Genomic DNA, 17048 nt, shown 5'->3' with positions numbered 1-17048 from the left:
TATTGATACTTTAATTTCTATTATATATTAACTAGCTCAATCATTCTCGAATAGTAGACGGTTTATGCGGTATTCGGTTCATTTTAAAATGTTTGGTCCATGATAATAAATGCAATGAGAAAATTCAATTTTCGTTTATTGGCACTTTTTACGGTTAGTTGAAAAACGATTTAAAAAATTCTCCATTATTAGATTTTCGAAAAGTTACGTACGAATACGTGTATAAAATACGTAATATGTCAACAAATAAATGGCCCCTTCGTTTACCACTATGGCACTGGAAAAATTATTTCCTTCGTTTCTTTAGAATCAATATACTTTATTATAAAATCCGAATAATTCTTAGGAAAAATAAGTCTCGGTTTAAGATTTCACGATCCTGTCTTTAAAGTGACCTATATTCTGTATATTATTTCTTTATATTCACATTGATTCGGTCATAGTAATGTATGTTACTTCTTTACGTTTTAATTACAGTCACTCAAGGAGTACAGTGCTTGTACCGTTGGGCTTTTTGTTCGATTTCCGCTAAATATTTCTCCATCTCTCCATTTAAAGAATCAACCTCCGCCATCAAATCGGATAGCATTCTTTCGTTATCTCTGTAAACACTCTCCATACCGTCCAAGTCCTTCAATTTCGTCGATGTATCGGCTGTCAACTCGGAGGCTTTTTGTAAGAGCTTCTTCGCCCTCAATATATTCCCTTTGCTCTTGTTTGCCCTCGAATTCAACGCTTCGTCCGCTTTTCTGTATTCCATAGCGAGTTCCTTCGTCTTAGCGTCTACCTTTTGCGCTTCATCAGCTACTTTCCGCGCCTCGACCTTGATTTCTTCATTCAAAACAAAATCGTTTCTGACCGATTGCGTTTGTAATTGTTTCAAGCGAGCGTCCAAAGAGTCGACCGTCTGAGTGGTGCTGTTTGCCTGCATCCGAGCTCCCCTGGTCACCTCGGCTATCTCTTCCAAGTCATTTTCGAATCTCCTGACATCGCGTTCAGCTTGATCGATAGCTGCTTGAGCTCGATCTTGAGCCCTCTGAGCATCACTCAATAAAATTACCACTTTGTTAGCTAGATTTTGTTTCGCGATCGCTTCCTCTTTTGCTCTGTCAGCATCGTTCTTTAACTTTTCGGCCAACTGAAGGTCGTCCCTAGTATCCGCGAGGATTTTCTCGGAATCGGTCAAGGAACCGACGATACTCTTAATACGATCGGCTAATATTTTGATCTCGTCAGGCTTTAGTTTGATGTTTTTAGCCAATACTTCATTGGCCAAGTCTCTGACCATAGCTGGTGTGGGTTGGTCCTCCTCCAAAATGTTACGCACTCGTTTGTTTATGTCAGCGAGATCTTTACTCAAGGTATCGGTTAGATTACGAGCTCTTAACGCGTGGTTGAAGGCATCTTGAGCATTCGACCTGGCTGTCGTTGCATCGCGTTTTACTTCAACCATCTGGACAAACAAAATTTGGATCAACATAGGAAACTTCGAAATAAAAGGTTCGTTTTAGCAAATTTATGAAACGAAATTGAAAAAATATGTCAGAACTTACATTACGAAGTAATTGTTCAGCCTCGTCCTTGTGGTTCTTGATCTCAGCAGCCTGCTTCTTAGCTACGTCCAGAGCTTGATTAGCCTTGGTCACAGCACCCGCGTCGCAAGACAGTCCACCACAGAAACCACAGCCAGCGCCACCACAGACGCTGCTGCAATCCGTCACGTTATCTCCACACATTTCGAGATTTAATCCTGGCATAATTCCATCAAAGTTCTTCAATTCCTCATTTATTTTATTCAATGACTCCTGGTTTCTCTCCTGTGCCTCTATCACGAAAGCACGATTCTTAGCTAACAAGCTCTCAGTATGTTTGCGGAATCTTTCAGCGTCGGCCAGAACGTTGCTAGTGTCGTTGGCCATTTTTTCCGCTTGTCTAGACTGTTCCGCCATTTGCTGGGTAACGTTGAGAGCGCCTAGGACATTCTCTTCCTGCAATCTAGTCGCATTTTCTTTGAGATCAGCAGCAGCTTGGTGTAAGTTGTTCGTTCTATTCTTTAAATTTTTAAGAGCAGCATCCCCTAGATTTACTCTTTGACTGACATTCTCCAAAAGATTGTTCACTTCTTCTAATTTCTTGGTGGATTCTAATTTCTTATTATTCAAATCTATAGCCAAGTCATTTAATTCGTCCAAATCTTGACTTCTAATGGAAGCGTTACTGATCAGTGCTTGGACTTGATCCAGAGATTCGACCATGTCGTCGAATTCTTGGCTATAGACACCGGTCGTTCCAACCTTTTGAATTCTCGATGCCTCCTCGATCACAAGATTCGTCTTGTTTCTCAAACCAGTCAGCGTCAAGTCCCAATTGTCGAAACACTCTCCGCAAGGATTGCATTGAGGCGCATTTCCATAGTAGCCACGATCGCACTGATCACATTTTTCGCCACCGATTCCCTTGTGACAGACGCACATTCCTGTTTCTCTGTCGCACTGCTGACTAGCAGAACCGGTTAAATCACAATCACACGGATAACATTCGACATTAGGGTTTCCCCAGTAGTTGGTTTGGCACTCGTTACAACGTCTTCCTCCGAAACCTGGTCTGCACTCGCAAGTACCGTCGTACGGGTTACATCTATCGACAAAAATAGTAGAAAGTACATTTTAAAAATCGATATTTTTAGGCAAATTTGTTTGAAAATATTTAAATATTTAATAAAAATTGGCATACGGACCTGTCGGAAACGCTCCCAACCGCGTCACACTCGCAAGGATCGCAACCTTGGCCACTGGCGATTCTCCAATGATTCTCTTCACAAGAATCGCAGAGTAAACCGATAACGTGAGGCAAGCAGGAACACTGTCCAGTTCGGTGGTCACAAGGACCAGCGTTTCTATCTGTACCCAAAACGTCGCACATGCAGTCCTCGCAATCCTGTTCTAGAGCATTTCCGTAAAATCCTGCCTTGCAAATCTGACAGTTGGCTCCATCAGTGTTGTAGAGACATTGAAGACAGCGTCCAGTTCCAGGATCGCAATTTCCGGGTCGACGTAAGTCCGTGTTATTGTTGCAATTACACGACTCACAGCTACCACCGGGAATTTCAGGATTACCGAAATAGTTCTCAGCGCAGCTTTCACAACGCGGACCGGTGTATCCATCGAAACATTCGCAAATCACGTCGTGAGTCACCGGGTCTAGGGAGCAACTCTCGGCGTACGAATGTCCAGAGTCTATAGTTCCTGTAAATTTGTAAAAAATTAGCGAATGAATAACACTTTAGTAAATAAAAATTATGCATGTGGGATCTATACAAAAAAGCCGACAAGATACCATGGAAATTTTATATCTATATATAGTATATATATAGTATATATAGATATAAGTATATAGTATACATATATATGTCGGATCACGATTCGAATTTTGGGCGCGCGACGACTCTTCATGCGGACTAGCCATCGTTTCACAAAGCCGAGATTTTATTTACACGTATATACAGGTCTATCACTAAGCTTAACAAATAATAAGTACAACTAATAATAAGTCTAACAAACACTAAGCCTAATGAATAATACGATCTACGAATAATTAAATTAAATAATACTATTAGCAATGTTTGAGTTCAAACGAATCCACGGTCACCGGGATAATTCCTTACTAAGCGAAACTAACTTAGACGCACATGCGATCGTCGAAAATGCTCGATGTGTCACTCTCCAAGGCAACCGCAAGAATGCCAGCCTCGTGGAGACCCTTCTCCCTGCACGATTGCATTTTGTTTTCTATACCCGCTTGGAAGCATCGAGAAGGTTCCAAACGCCGTTGCTAGGCACACTCGTTAGAAGCATCGAGAAAGTTCCAAACGCCGTTGCTAGGCAGTTTCTGCCTGGAGTTTTGGTTACTAATACAATGTATGTCCCATTGCATCGGCACCTCCGAGGCAACATCACACGTGGCTAGGCCCGCTCTCGAGGCCACATGCCGCCACAACCACATTTCTCGGAAAACACATACAACCACTCCAGACCTCCGTTAGATAAAACATCCATCCCGTGACCGTGGCTACGTTCAGCGACCGATTGTCACCTCGAACCCAATCTCGCTTATTACAAATCTTAAGCAATTACAACTATAATAAAATCTAGGCTAAGGTACTAGAGGATGTTCCCAAAATTTCCAAGGAAAAGCTTCGGCTTTCCTTTCATCTCCGACATATATATATATATTTCATTACTAATCTAATCCAACTTACCCGGACAAGGGCACGCTCTACATGGAATATCCACACCAATCCTAGGATCACCGTAATACGTCTCAATACATCTATCGCAATTATGTCCGGTCGTGTAGTCCCGACAATTTATACAGGCGCCAGTCTTGGAATCACAACTTTCAGCATGACCATTACACTCGCACCGTTGACAATGAGGGAAATTCCAGAAGCCAGGCTCGCATTGGCCGCAAGTTCTACCATAAGTATTTGGTCGACACTTGCATCGACCTGTTTCAATGTCGCAAAAATTATCCAGCGCCCCTACACCATCGCAATCACAGGGAATGCAACCCTCCGGACTAAATCCGTAAGTACCAGGCGCGCAACGATCGCAACGCCTGCCAACAACGTTTTGTTTACAAGGACACGTGCCTCCGTAATTTTCACACAGCAAACTATGCGATCCAGTCGGATTACACTCGCAAGAATGTGCTCCGTCATAAACGTAGTAACCGATACTATTTTGGTACTTCTTGCAAACTTCCGGGATATTATTCGTTATGGCGTTAAAATCGTTATAAAAATCACTACAATGATATATTTCGTATTCCTGCCGACGAAGTTCGCCAACTACCGGCGTTTTAAAGAAAGGAATGGAGTCTATTTTCGGTCTCAGAACGATAGAGTCGACCAAAATAGACGCGGACGGTGTGTCCATGTGATTATTGAATTTACGGAATTGTAACAGAATATTGTATCGTTTCCCTGCTTCCAAACAAACGGATGGTTGCACAACGACGCTTCTCGATCTTAAAGGAAGTTGCGCGTATAGTTGATCGTACTCGGGTCTCCATTCGGCACAAGGACCATTCGGATCCACTGGACTTTCTCTCTCGATGATTATTTGAACATTCTCCCAAGATCCAGCCTGAATTGGTTCATATCGTACGATAATATCGTACCACAAACTTTTACGTATATCGTCGATCGTGAAATTCAACACTGAGCCTTCGAGCGCTTTCATAAAGCCAGTTCCGGTCCACGTACTATTCCTTCCATCGCGATAGGGCTCTCTTATCACCACTTGGCAATTCTAAAATAGATTGTATTACAAACAAAGTTATAGAAATATTTGCAAGAAAAAATTGTGTTTTATATTTCTGCAATGTATAAGTTGACTTTTTAATTATTTTTAACCAAAAAAAAATTGAATAGTTACATCGCTGGCTCTGGATAATTCACCCTCGTAAATGAGAAAGTCTAACGATCCAGTGTAGTAGCTTTGTTCAGGTTGGTTACAAGTTCTGCCGCTGACGTGAGGTCTACAGCGGCACTGGCCAGTGACTACGTCGCAAGAATTCTCGTAGGAACCACCAGGATCGCAATCGCAAGGCTTGCAACCATCTGGATCTTCCGAAAGTCCCCAATATTCTGGGAGACATTGGTTACAATCGCGAGCAGTAACGTAACGCTTGCAAGTACATTCGCCAGTCACCATGTTACATCCACGATTGTCGATGGTACCCAGGATGTTGCAGGTGCAAGCTAAACAGAACAATCTATTTTCACTTCTTTCTTTAATTTTGGAAATTTATATCATCTGCTGCTTGAAAAATCTGGAGAAAAATTTAACCAGACGTATCCTAAATTGTGAAAGAAAAATTCGTGCTGAACCGTTTACGAATTAATACCTTGACATCCCTCGGGATTTTCAGGATCGAAGTTCCAGAAACCATTTTTACAACGATCGCAACGACGACCTTCGACATTTGCTTTACAGTTACAGCGGCCAGATTCGCCTCCGGTGAGAGGATTGGTTATCGAATCGCATATACCGTCGTCCAAGGAACCACCTAGGTCGCAGTCACAAGCTACGAACAAATAAGAAAAAAGAAAGTATAAAATTCCACTTATCATGAAGTACACTATGAAGAGAAATTTGGAGTATCTTTAAATTTCCCATAGATGTATTTTCATACATCTATTATTCGAAGTCTTCCAATGAAACAGAATCTACCAAAGATGTGATTGATAGTAGTAATAGATAAGCAACTTACGCAGACATGCTTCAGGATGAGTAATATCTTTGGTCACGTCGTGATAGAAGAATGGTTTGCAGAGTTCGCAGTTCTTTCCCATAGTATTGTGTTGACAGTCATCGCAAACACCGCCAGATACTCTTCCAGAATTTTCATAAACGGCTTCGTCGAAATGGCAAGAGTTCGTGTGATTGTTACAAATACAAGGTCTACAAGCGTTCGTCTGCTTTCCAACAGCTGGTTTCCACGGAAGATCATTGTAGAAGTCTTGACATTTTTCACAATTCAATCCCGTAGTATTATGAGTACACTCGCATCTGCCGTGCACCATATTTTCCTCATCAGGGACTCCAGGAAGCGGAAGGCATCTAGACGCGTGACCGTAACAGGAACAAGATCCGCGAATCACTATGTTTTGAATGGCATAGTAATATTTCTCTCGAATTTCTGCGCGGTCGTCGAGAAGATCGTCTCCTAGAGTGTGCAGCCTAGTCATGTTTATGCGAAGGTTCGTTATTTTTAGTTGGTTCTGCACTTCCTTGGAGTAGGGATTGTCTATCTCCAAATTCTGAGGCAATACTCTGGAAACAATGAAAAATTTATTCAATTGTTATTCGGATAATAAAGTAATTGTGTTTAACACTTAGCCAACCGCGCGCGCCACAGCGAGCTATACGTTACTCACCGCGCTCGGACAAGCCAACCTATACGCTGTCCACCGCGCATTTTTCCAAGTATCGAGGACTAATGTTCACCACTTAAAAAACAAAGAAGTCTAAAAATTATTTAAGTGGTCAATTATATTTTGTGGTAATAATCTTATTTAAAGATTTCACATATTGTTTATACAAAACATGAAATCAAAAGTATGTATTAAAAGTATAAAAAATATAGGTAAAATTAAAAACAGTAAAGATGATTAAAGATAAATAACACGACTTGAACGTGAAACTAAAAATTCATAATGCATTTTAATATTTTTTTACAATGTGGTATCGTTAGATTATATCATTATTTAGTCATGATTGATAATGTAACTTTTTAATTAATTTTAACACCACTAAATTGGCGTATTTTATCATATACTGTACTTTATAAAAGCAGAAAAAGTGGCGCAATTAATTGGAAACAATTCCAGGTAAACAATAACTGATAATAACAAAAAAGAAGAAAAGGCGTTGCAAAAGTCAAAAAAGTAGATCTCCCCGTTCGGTCACGCAGCGATGTATTTTACAGAGGGGAGATCTCCCTATTCAGTTGGCTAAGTGTTAATCCACTGAGAACCAAATTATTTATCATAATTTAAAAAATGTAAACATAAAATCATTTTCATCTGTCACACTTTCTTTATACAACAACGATTCTTAATTATTTTCCATCAAAATAATCATATACATAAAATCATATCTCGAATTACAAGACACGTACTCTGTAAATTAATCACTAAAAGATGTAATTATTAGAAATGTCAGTTACATGCAGCGTATCTAAACGCAGCGTTGTGCTATTGAAGTTAAATGATCCCTGGTTATCGTTATTTACATACCTAAAGATAACATCACCTCCAGACGATGGCGCCACGGCGGAATACCTCGTCTCGCAGATAACATCCGTCAGTCTCTGAGGTTGTTCCGTAGACACTCCAGGGAAGTACTTTTCGCAATTGTGCGCAAAGTATCGATACACTTGCCACGTTTTACCAAAATCGGACGATCGTTCAATCAACATCTTCGCCGGTCTAAACGTTTTGAAACGGATGATGCTGTGGGTGAAATGGAACTCCGCTTCCAGATCGAAGCGTATCGTTACGTTCTCCACGCCATTTTCCGCTTGCCACCAATTTTTACTGTTGGATTAAACGAATAAAATTACGACGCCATTATGTAAGAATGATATAAATATAATTAATAGCACCAAAGTAGAAATTTTATTTTTCTTATTCAAGATAAGTGTTTGAATAGAAGTGATAAGAGATATTTTTGTAAAAAAAAAAGGGAAAATTGAAAAACATAAACGTATAATTTAATGGATTACTTACTCGGTAACTACATTTTCGATGTTATGTTGCTTGTTGGGCGACGATGCGTCGCAAAAAAAGCACTTCTTCCGCTCCTTTAAATGCGAAACGATGCAGTACCTTTCAGGTTTTGTAAGACCGCAAGTAGATGATGCGGCCAATCGATTTTTTCGACCGATTAATAAATTTCCTGTAGAGGGGTAACATGAGCTCTGCTCGCAGGGATGCTTCCTCTTTATTTGTGCGCCTAAAGAGAACATAATCGAATTTCAACAAATTTCTTCACGAAAGAAGAATCGAGTTAGCTATTATTTTAGTAATTTATCTCCATCCCCTTCAGCCAGTTCAAGTATCCTTACATCGTCAATTGGTAATTACGTTAATCGACTGTTTGTTATTTACACTGGGTTAACGAAATTCCCAGATACCAAAAGTTAGTGATCAAGAATATAGTGTCCAGATATAATTGCCTCAACCAAATTAAAAAGATACGAGGAAAGAAATGTAGGATTACTCGCTGATCTTTTTGACCTTCTGCTTCGAAAGATGAAACGTGAATGTAAGTCATCGACTTGCATAAGACAGGAAAGATCTATGTTAGATCGTTCGAACGATGTAGCAAAAATTATTTTAATCAACAAGAAGTACTGTCGATATTAATCATGTACACCTGTGACAGTTTAATCATAGAACATGTCATTCCATGTAGACAATAGATTAAGCAACGTTATCATTATAACGATAATAGAGCAGCTCTGTCATGCTGGTTTTAATTGTCTGTAAACAATGAGTAACGTGAGTTTTTGAAACCAGCGAGAACGGACTACCTCTTGGACTGTGAATGATCTGCCTTGGCCAATAATGGCGATCTTCGCTCACCTCCGTAGGTGACATATCTCCTCTCTGGATTGATCCTATAACACCCCGCTTTTATCTCCAATGCTCACTGCTATCTAATTCTACATATTCTTACAAAAAATTTCTTAACGGTTGTTCCAAACTTTATTTTGATATAAATTCTTTAAAATGAAACTTTTATTTTAATGTATATTTTGGAGATCCAAAATATTTCCTATGTATTATGCCCTGTATATGTGTATATAAAAACTATATATGTATTGTAATTTATATCAGAAATGCTAATGTTCTCAAATTGAAATGAAATATTGATCACTGACTTGCATTCAGGGTTTGCCGATTCTTTTATTGTTTTTTTATTATTTTAAAGTAATCGAAATGATATTGAAACTCACCTCTGACTGGAATAACCCTTTCCCTGCCATATTGAGGCTCTGCGATATCTGAAAGCGGAAATGATCTGGTTAAAAAACTATTTTGTAGACTTTAATATCTCTGTACATGTTTTATCATTCGTCGTTTAAAACGATAAACACAGACTATCTTACATAAAATAATCAACATGAATTCCTTTTACTAAAAATTTCCTCGAAAATATGGGAAATCTTTTAACACTTTTTTTTTTTAATCTACAAATCTAAAGAATACTGTTCATTTTTTGGAGACGCTGGACATGAATAATAAATATAGGATGAAAATTAATAGCTACGAGTTTTCGGAGAAAAGTTTAAACAAAGATAGAATTATTCAGTTATCACGTAGAGTTCTACTACCGGTTGAAGCTATCGCAAGTAACAACCGGATGTTTATGATGTAGCTTCTCTAGAGACCGTTAAAAATGAATGAAAATTCTCTAAAACTCATAAAAAATTACGTTTTATTGATTTTAAATTTCTGATAACTATTATATTATGTTATTCACTAATAAGAATTCTAACTTTTTCTAAATTCTTACGTTATTATATATAAATATTTCAATATAATTTGTATAGAATATTTCACCATAAAATTATTTTGTTCTATAACAGTTATAATTTTAAAGAAAATAAAATGCTACTAGATATCTTCCCATATTTTCTTAAAATATTTAAATTGTAAATGTTGGGATAAAATGGAAGATTTAAACGAGCAAATGCTTTACAAGAACATTTTTTAATGATCTATTGATGCTAAACGCCTTTTGATCTTATTACTTGAGATTTCTAGAACGCTTAGATTTTGGAGACTGAAATAAGCTTGAGAAATTCAGAAGAAAGGCAGGTCGAGGGGTCGAATCGCTATCTAATCGTGTGGATAAAGTGTCTTCCAGGCCACATTAAGAATAATAACTGGATAGCACGTTAAAATCAAGACGAATCTCAACTATACTGTTTTAACCTAATTTTTATTTCTTCTTGTTCAACCAGAAGCACATATCGACAAATGAAATATTCAAAGTAAATTTTAGGAAGCTTCAATTTTCTTTCATCAATCTTTATGAAAGAAAACTTCGTAATTTTACAAATATATTAAGTTGACACCGGGAAATTTTTATTTCAATTTTTTCGAAATAATTATTATCTTATAATCTTATTCTATCTTACAAAATTTTATTAAAGTCATGTATACAAATGATATAATACTCGATAAGCATAAATGCGAAAAAATTAATGATAACTGCGGCAAACATCTGTTGAATTAAACGTATTAATAAATAATACTTACCCGACACAATAATTATTGCAAATAATAGTATTGCAAAAATTGCCTGAGAAAATGCTCGAGCCATTTTTGCTCCTCCCCCCTATCGTTTAAATTTCTTGAACAGAATTTAAGCCATCGGCATTATATTCTGGAAACAAAAAACATTTGCTTTTTACAAATAAAATTTATTTCGTCTTTGAACAACAATGGCAAAATGATACTAAAAGCGATCATAGCTGAAATTTTTCTTTGAAGTTCGATGAATAACCAAACTTATCTCAAGGTATTCCAGAAAGATTTGAAATCTTGGAATTCTTATTTTCTTCGAATTCTATAGAGAAAATTTCCTTTGAACGCTGTAGATTTTACAATGTGTTTCTGTCAGTCATAAGTCTTTCCAGTATCTGATATTTACTATTTGTTTTTTTTGAAGAGGTAATGAATCACCGCGGTTGTAGATACCTAATAAAATTTTATTTTCAATGTGTATTTTATGTTATAAGAGCTTCCCAAAAAACTAGAATTCAAATTTCGTCAGTTTTATATCAATAATATTAGTTGCTTTCACATAAATTTATAAACCTAGTAAACAAATATAATGCTCGTATATTAAACAATCTGAGCAATAAATAAGTGTAGGATTTATCTACAATGTATTAAGAATCACGATGTTTGCCATACATACATCAATGAGGCGCTTTCTATACAAAGAACCACATTAGCTATTACTACATTTTTATAAACGATAATATATATAAAACTTTTTAGTCTTTCGATTATATAATATTGGCGTATAAAAAGAATCACTACTAATGCACTCCAGTTTTGTAAATGTTTATCGCGCATAGTTCAATGACCAAACGCTTTCGTAGATCTGGAACGTCTGATAAGTTGTTAAATGTTCACGTTCAACGAATATGTTTTTTTCTAATGTTTCAGATTCGAATATTTTAAGTAATGAAATTAAGATCGTCCTAATTCATTATTTTAGCAATATATTAAAAAATACATATATTATCTCCCATATAAAAAAGTATCCTATATTCAAGACAACTTTATATTGAATGTAATAATCACAAATATTGTATATCACAAATATTGTCTGTTATATTATATTCAAAATATACTACCTCTACTAGACTACACTCAAATATTACTACACTTTATTTTATTCCAACTTCCTTATTCCGAAAAGTTTTACACATTTCCATATAAATAATTGCTTCTTATCAAACCTATATCTTAAATTTAAAATTACAAAACTCTCAATTTGCAATTCTAAAATTTGAAGCTGACTTCTAAATCAATTTACACTTTACACACCAACAATTTTTGGTCATTCGATATTTCTATTCCGAAATGGTACCTATTGTTAAACGTCAAATTCTTCCATGCAATTATCCAGAAGGACAATATCAACAACTAATATTTGCACAATTTATAAACCGCGTCTAATTAAAATCACACATACGCATTCACATACATATATGCACATAAGCTTTCTTTCGTATCGGTCAGATTTTTAATACATCATTACTCGACAAAAAAAAAGCAGTAAGCCGTTATTTCTAAAGTGATGAGGCTTACAGACAAGTAAACGACTCTGATACGGTCGAGAGCGAAGCAGCGTCGAATGAGGAAATGAGAATAGCAAGAACAAACTGCGAGAAACGTCTTACCTAACTCGGTGTATCGTGTATCTCCCTTGAGAGAGTGTCTCGTGTTGTGACCTGGCAGACGCCTCGATAGATCCACGACGAGAATCGAACGACACAAGTAAACTGATTGAGAAGCCAATGATCCAGAGTGCACTCGATCCGCGCGATACACCGTTCCGATCAATGAGATGAGGAATGGACGAGAGACAAAGTAGTTGTGAACGCCTCTGGTGACGCGTCTCTCTCACGGTGTTTCTCGGTTAAGGAGAGCCTCCGACAGTGGCCAGTGCCGTACGTAGAATGAGGTCCCTTCTTTGCCGGCTCGTGACGAGGGTGCTGACACAGGCTGAGGGGCAAAGCGAAGTTTCTTAGAACGATACCGGAGTAGGGAAACGAATGCGGGGGCGTCTATCAAGGAAAGGTTTACTTAGGGATTAGCCGCTTGCAATAATTTTATCTGCAAACAAGGAGACTCGTTTTGTTTCTCTTTGTTTATTTGATAGATTAAAGGATCCTAAACGAGATTAAACGAAAGGTTGAATTGAGAAAGATGGACGAAGTGATTCACCGGTTATTATAGTTGGCTTAGACTTAATGATAAGTCAGAAAACTTGTGTATTTATTAGTTTCGAGGATTCCATTCGTGGGAATTGATGTATTATTGATAATTGAATTGATTAGAGGTTTGAGAAATTGTTTTGTGAAAGGTATTTAAAAATTCTTTAAGAATTTATATACTTACATTTGTGTATATTTTAGATGTTTTATATGTATATTTATTTTATATTGTATCTTGAAAGTATTAAAATTAATAGAATCTTTAACAATAAAGCAATATAATCTTTAAAATACCATAATTACTGTAAATTATTAATTTCAGACTACATACATATGTATATTGAGCAAGCTTTTGGTAAATCATCGTGTTCCGTTTAGCCCATCATGCACTAAGAGAAACAGCTTAATTTATGGCACCCTCAAATGTCTTCTCTTTTTCTTCTTAAAATCGAGGGTGACAAAAGTTAGACGATCGCTCCAAGCGTCAAGGTTTTTTTATATATACATACATACATATATGTATGTATGTTAAGAGGAGGAGATAAGTTATTGTTATTTTAAAACTGAAAAACTAGATTGTCTCTGTGTAACAAATATTATATTCGGGCATTAGTAATACGTAAAAAGTTATCGTGTAACAATGCAAAATTATTGCTGATATAGTAGTATATGTACATACATAAAAGGTACATAATACATAAAAGATTGCTGTCCTGTGATATTCACAAGGCGTAGTGTCGCGCTGCGGTGTCCATTACATCAACCAGTTGGCTACAGTTCACATGTGCAGCACACTTGTATTCGGTTTCCTTTATTTCTTTTCGCTTCGGTTTATATCTGGCACACCAAACTGTTGAAACTGACTGACTGACCAGTATCTCGGTTGTTGGCTATAATCGGAGGTCTTTTCTACAAAAACGACTTAGTGCAATCGTTTGAGAAAGTCCCCTCCTCCTTTTGAATTTAGATAGAATTGCAAATATCTACGATTCTTATAACATATTAAAATTAATTAAAATATTATGCAAATAGTATTGATAAATCTTTGGTATCTGCTGTCCAAGGTTATATAATCTTGTAATTTAAAATTGTTTGAAATTGTATCTTTTTAATCTGCCATATTTTGAAATATCGACTAATTTTGTTTTAAGTTCAAAATGGAACAAGAGTACAATGACCTTTATAACAGAAGTGCAGTAATGAAGTAGAACTCGTACACGCGAAATGTGACAAACGAATGTGATCATCGAAAAGGAAGGAAGAGTAGTGTGGGCTGTTTTATCACTATAACGTATCCCGGTTATGATAGTAACGTACGATTGTCTCCTCATTCTTGCCATTTCTCTTTTACATGTCTTCGCTATTTTTTTTTTTTTTTTTGACTAACACACCGACACAGAATCAACGACTAATAAACCACCCATACATTCGATAATTAATTTTTAAAAGAATTCTTTGAAATATTTATAATTGATATAACAATTCTTTGAAAACTGTTCAAACGTACAAATGACATTCTTAAATAAAATTATTATTTTAATTGCCACTAAAACAAACGTAACATCTTTATTTTGTAAAATGAAAATTAAATTTTGTTTGTGTTATACAGTTTTTTAATAATCATACAAAATATAACAATAACATTAATGTGTAAAAAAATATAATTTTATTACAACTGTTTGAATTCATTAGTAGATTCATTAGGAGATTCATTAATAGATTCATTAAGTAGTAGGTCTATATAGGCATTTGCTATCAAATCTTCATGTTTTATACCTAATTTAGACATTAAGTCCTGAGCAATCTTCTCACCAGTTTCTATATCCTGTTCATCAGTCAAGACTACCTAAAATAATGACACTACTATATTATTTTACAGGTGCAAATGTGTAATGATTCATTCCTTGTGGTTCTACGAACCTCTAATTCCAAAAAAGTTCCTAAACCTTCAACATCATCAATATGTACACGAGTTTGACCAATCATATACAATTTTCTAGTCTTTTTTACAATGCCTAGACAACCATTTGATGCACTTAAAATATTTGCGACACGACTACAAGCAGATTTGTTTAGGGTTACTTTTTCATAATCGCAAAGCTTTGGACCAAACTTAGTAGATCTTTTGTAGTAAATTAATTCTCCTGAATCATCCTATGTGAGAAAAATATTTATCTTATTACATAATTAGGTGATTGTTAAGATCAATAGTAATAGCTATTCTCTCATATTTTACTGTGTCACTAAAGCATCATCATTGCTTTTTGACCTGTTTTATCTTTTGCGTCTGGTTCTAATATATATTTCTGTCGAATTGATAATTACTGTTATATGAAGAGGGGAGGAAATAGAAACAGGAATTAAAAAATGTATAACTATTTATTCTCTAAAACCTTGTATAATAAACACTGTTATTTATATGTATATATATATATATATGTATATTTATATATATATATATATATAAAAATAAGAAAGTAACAATCCTATGTAAAAACGTAATTAATTTCTTACTTGGAATTTTCGTAATTTTAATCTTCCTTCCCTGACTTTAAAAAAAGTATCATGTTGTTTCATGACTTTCACGATACTGTTCTGCTTTGTTAATTGTATAACTCGAAAAATCTTAAGGTCTGGATCATCAATTTTTGCTTTTATTTCGACATTACGCATTGTTAATGATTTATAATAATGATTTATATAATGATTTATAATAATAATTATTGTATTTTGATATAAATCACTCACGAATACTGCTTTTGTATACTACTTTTGTACTCGATACTTAAACTACCATAGACGAAGCATAAGATAGATCTATCATTTAACAGCTCAACACGTACATTGCGTCACATGATTCAAACTGTTACCATTTTCATATCACTTCCAACATTACCGATATAACGCGGAGTAAGTTTAATTTATCACAGAAAAGATATATTTTTTTATATAAATGACATAAAACGATATTTATTCATTTTACCAATTTCAGTGGTAGGATATATATTCATATATATGATTATCTATATAAATATAATTATATATATAATATAAATAATATATATATATAATTTATTAAATGTAAATTTGTTACATGGTCGGTGTTTTGGTTTCCATGATATCAAATTATACGAGATGCTAGATCTGTGCAGTACATCGTCTATGATTAAAACCTAACCAATATCTCTCTACCAACATAAACTTAGCTAAACAATTTGAAGATTTGAATCAAGACGAGATAAAATATGAATTTAAGTTCGAAAATTTAAAAATTTGAGTGGGAGTTTGTAATCAACGTATTAACCTTCTCCTTCTGACTTCTAAACATTTAATCCGAAATAGAATAAATGAATCGCATCGCTGTAAATGGAATAAACTAAACTAAATGAACTAATTAACAAAATCAAACACATACCAAATTAAGGTAAAAGCAAAATAGTAAAAGAAAATAGAAAAGTAAAGAATTTAACAACCACAAAATTGATACAGTTATCATTATCAATTTAATATGTTATAGGCGACGTTATTCTTATATTAAATATTATGTAATATACAATGATGTGCTTGAAAATGATTTTGCTCTAAAGGGAACGTAATGTTAAAGCAATCTTTTACGTTTGCTAATAGACCTCATTGTTTCTTTCTTTCCGCTTAAATCAGCGGACGAACTCCTTTTAAATTCAATAATTATATGTATTATGGGTATTAGTTTAAAACTTTTTTATTTTTTTCGTACCTTTAAAAAACCAGCAAATAATTAATAGCATAATATATATAGATTGATTAGATCTCCATATTCTACAATAGATTGTTTGAAGTTTTGGTTAAAATTTTATTTCATTCAAAGTGCGAAAACAATCGTATTAACGTCCTTAATCTTTTGTCGAAAGTATGTTATCGTTAAAATAAATATCGTATCGAGAAAACTAAAACATCGATTTTAATCGATCGTGGGGAGTATTCAAAACGATATCATATATCGTTTTTATCAATCAGTTTTTTAATGAAATGAAATA

The 17048-nt window shown here is 35.2% G+C and overlaps 2 protein-coding genes and 1 long non-coding RNA gene across 5 annotated transcripts; 1 reads left to right on the top strand and 2 right to left on the bottom strand.

Annotated features, from left to right (window-relative positions):
* Positions 1-119: 119 nt before the first annotated feature.
* On the bottom strand, positions 120-13938 carry LanB1 (laminin subunit beta-1). Of its 3 annotated transcripts, XM_069115948.1 has the most exons (15): positions 13712-13938; positions 13364-13614; positions 12496-12820; positions 10838-10964; positions 9529-9576; positions 9103-9189; positions 8297-8522; positions 7805-8104; positions 6277-6839; positions 5911-6090; positions 5439-5764; positions 4259-5312; positions 2738-3245; positions 1554-2637; positions 120-1453 (listed from the first exon to the last, which is right to left on the bottom strand). In XM_069115948.1, exons 4-15 carry the CDS (start codon positions 10899-10901, stop codon positions 482-484), a joined length of 5412 nt encoding a protein of 1803 aa, XP_068972049.1. In that variant the 5' UTR covers positions 10902-10964; positions 12496-12820; positions 13364-13614; positions 13712-13938; the 3' UTR covers positions 120-481. The 3 variants fall into 3 exon arrangements, with proteins under 3 accessions (XP_068972049.1, XP_068972050.1, XP_068972051.1); XM_069115949.1 differs by lacking the exon at positions 9103-9189 and having other exon boundaries at positions 13364-13731; XM_069115950.1 differs by lacking the exons at positions 7805-8104; positions 8297-8522; positions 9103-9189; ... (3 more) ...; positions 13364-13614; positions 13712-13938 and adding an exon at positions 6944-7086.
* Positions 13939-14126: 188 nt separating this feature from the next.
* On the top strand, positions 14127-14951 carry LOC138181245 (uncharacterized). Its single transcript, XR_011173474.1, has 2 exons — positions 14127-14345; positions 14912-14951. It is a non-coding gene; the product is annotated as an uncharacterized LOC138181245 (long non-coding RNA).
* Positions 14554-15724, bottom strand: LOC138181242 (uncharacterized). The gene is made up of 3 exons (XM_069115953.1): positions 15547-15724; positions 14953-15186; positions 14554-14878 (listed from the first exon to the last, which is right to left on the bottom strand). The coding sequence occupies exons 1-3, from the start codon at positions 15703-15705 to the stop codon at positions 14702-14704; spliced, it is 570 nt and encodes a 189-aa protein (XP_068972054.1). The 5' UTR covers positions 15706-15724; the 3' UTR covers positions 14554-14701.
* Positions 15725-17048: the final 1324 nt, after the last annotated feature.

The sequence above is a fragment of the Bombus flavifrons genome, chromosome 6 (genome assembly GCF_040668555.2).
Source record: "Bombus flavifrons isolate JBK064 chromosome 6, iyBomFlav1_principal, whole genome shotgun sequence".
Classification (NCBI taxonomy): Eukaryota; Metazoa; Arthropoda; class Insecta; order Hymenoptera; family Apidae; genus Bombus; species Bombus flavifrons.
The sequence above is the reverse complement of the archived record's forward strand: the minus strand, read 5'-3'. Positions and strand labels throughout refer to the sequence as shown.